Source organism: Schistocerca serialis, unplaced genomic scaffold (assembly GCF_023864345.2).
Source record: "Schistocerca serialis cubense isolate TAMUIC-IGC-003099 unplaced genomic scaffold, iqSchSeri2.2 HiC_scaffold_651, whole genome shotgun sequence".
Taxonomy (NCBI): domain Eukaryota; kingdom Metazoa; phylum Arthropoda; class Insecta; order Orthoptera; family Acrididae; genus Schistocerca; species Schistocerca serialis.
In genome coordinates this window covers 47,035-49,360 of record NW_026048246.1, presented here as the reverse complement: position 1 = coordinate 49,360, position 2,326 = coordinate 47,035, and the positions used below count along the sequence as shown (strand labels likewise).

The window sequence follows — 2,326 nt, the reverse complement described above, 5'->3', positions numbered from 1 at the left end:
CTGGAGTGACAGATCGGGATTCATGTTTTTGATTATGGCCACATCTAGGACATCCGGCTGATGGCGTGGAACAGTAGGCAGGTAAGTCGGTTCTTCAGGACCTTGTGTGAATGCTTGGAGCCGAATTTCAAGTTCGTAGAGACGGGTGCCTTTGGCGTTCGTCTGCCGCGAGTTCCATGCTACATGCTTCGCATTAAGATCCCCACAAAGGAGGACTCTGTCGTATCGATCAAAGATGGAGATAAAGTCTTCATCTGTGAAGGCTGCGCCAGGGCTCAAGTAGGCTGCGACGAACGTGAGCTTCCCGTGTATGGTGGCGATCGTGACTGCTGTGGCTTCCAGACTCGTCATGTCAGGCAAGGTTTCGAGAGAGTGAGTGAGGGAAGATCGCAGGTAGATTGCTGTACCTCCACCGCGCCGATTGTGGCGGTCAGTGCGGTATCCCACCATGTTGCGAATGTTGAAGGTTTGGGTGGGTCGCAGATGCGTTTCGGACAATAGTAGCACATCAATTTTGTGGTGTTCGACGAAGTCGGTGAGTTCTACTTTCTTGGGAGCGACGCCGTTGGCGTTAAAAAAGCAGAATGTAAGGTTTCTGTGTTGATGCCGCTCTTGATCCATGTTAGTCGGTGAAAAAGGCCATGATTCCTTCCAGTAGAGTGAGTAGTTTGGATAACAGATCCGGTGCGTCGTTGAATTTGCGGGCTGTATCTGCTAAGATGGCAAAGACGTTCTTCGTTTTTAGTAAGTTGATGATGGAGCCCATGTTAGATAGCGCGGCGATGATATCGGACAGTCCGAGGGCGTTGTCCGTGGATCGTTGCTGCTGTTGTTGCTGGCGAAGATCGTGCAGTCGTTGGCGCGCCGTGTTTTTCGGTCGAGTTGGTTGTTGCTGGGTTGGTGTTTGAAATAACGACGATGCAGCCGTCCAGGGTGTTCGGAGAGATGGGAAGTCCTTCGGAGTCGCCGCAAACGACGGCTGTGGTGGTTGTTGGGGCTCCTTGGATGGTGGAGGTCGCAGTTGGTAGGCGTGTATCGCCTTCTGAAATTCAGGGCAACCACGCCAAGTCCCAGGGTGGCCTTCTTGGCGACAGTTTGCGCAGATGGGTGGTTCTGTTCGTGGCTTGGTACAATCCTTTGCGTGGTGGTGGCCGCCACAGCGTACACACCTGACCGGCATCTGACAGTACCGGCCAGTGTGGTTGAATTTGAGGCATTTCTTGCACTGGGCAGGCCCATCAAGTGGCTTGTAGTCTTCCACCTTAATTCTGGTATGGAAGAGGTATTGTACGTCGTAGATGGTGCGGCTCTTCTGTCCATGTGGCAGAGATACACAGTAAGCCGACTGTGGAATCAGTTTCTTGGAGGTCAGGTCTCGTTTCTTGAACTGGTGTACGTTCGTGACTGTGAATTGCATGTGGCGAAGTTCGGCGGCGAGTTCGTCTTCGGTAATTTCCTCTGGGATATTCTTGAGGACCACTTGGAGTTCTCTGTCTTCTGCTGCTTGGTGGGTGAAATAGGGCATGTTGATGGAATGGAGGTAGTCCAGTGCTGCTCGTTGGTCTGCCAGCGTTTCAAAGTGGTATTTGATCTGATTATTTTTGTAGATCGCCTTGAGTGGTCCGCTGATCTTCTGCTTTAATTGAGCGTTTAGTTCCAGGTATTTTCCAGTGTAGTTGATTGTCACAGGTGGTATTCTCGGTTTCGGCGGCGGCGGAGCTGTGGCGTCCTGAGTATTTGTGTCGTTAGGCTGAGGCTGGTGTTGGTCTTCCATTGCTGGGTCCTGTTGCTGTAGTGGTGCGTAGTAGTTGGTGGTGGGTACAGCTCGTTGTTCCGTCTGCATGGGGGTATTTTCTTCGGCTTTCCTGCGTTTGGTGCCTTTCCGGCGGCGTCTGACTTCCTGGAATGGTGCATCAGAGTCGCTGGATTCGTCCTGATAGTCCATGGCATTGTGTTGTTCCGTCGGATTGTGACTCTTCGTTCGGCAGTCGTCAGAAGATGAGTTGGCACTGGTGGTTGGGCCGTCCTGCTCCCGCCGTCTTGCGAGTTCCTTTGCTCGTGCGTCGCGGTCGCGGCGGAGTTGTTCCAGTTTCTCTTGAATCATCGCAGTGCATAAGTCTTCAGGAGTAGGGGCCGGTGGGGCGGGGTGTCGCGGTCGAGCGCCCTGAGTGGTCCTGCTCGCGAGTTCTACCTCAGCCCTGTGTGTCTGTTCTGGCCTAGAGGAACGCGGGCTTGCCACCCGCGGGTGGGGCCCTGGCTCCTCGTCGTCCCCTACTCTATTCATCCTACAAGTGCGGCTAGTCCGCACTATCTTGCCTACACTCTA

At 53.5% G+C, this 2,326-nt stretch overlaps 1 protein-coding gene across 1 annotated transcript; it reads right to left on the bottom strand.

Moving 5' to 3' along the window:
- Positions 1 to 622: 622 nt before the first annotated feature.
- On the bottom strand, positions 623 to 2,104 carry LOC126449102 (activating signal cointegrator 1 complex subunit 2 homolog). Its single transcript, XM_050091003.1, has 2 exons — positions 1,688 to 2,104; positions 623 to 1,042 (listed from the first exon to the last, which is right to left on the bottom strand). The coding sequence occupies exons 1-2, from the start codon at positions 2,102 to 2,104 to the stop codon at positions 623 to 625; spliced, it is 837 nt and encodes a 278-aa protein (XP_049946960.1).
- Between the last annotated feature and the right edge of the window lie 222 nt (positions 2,105 to 2,326).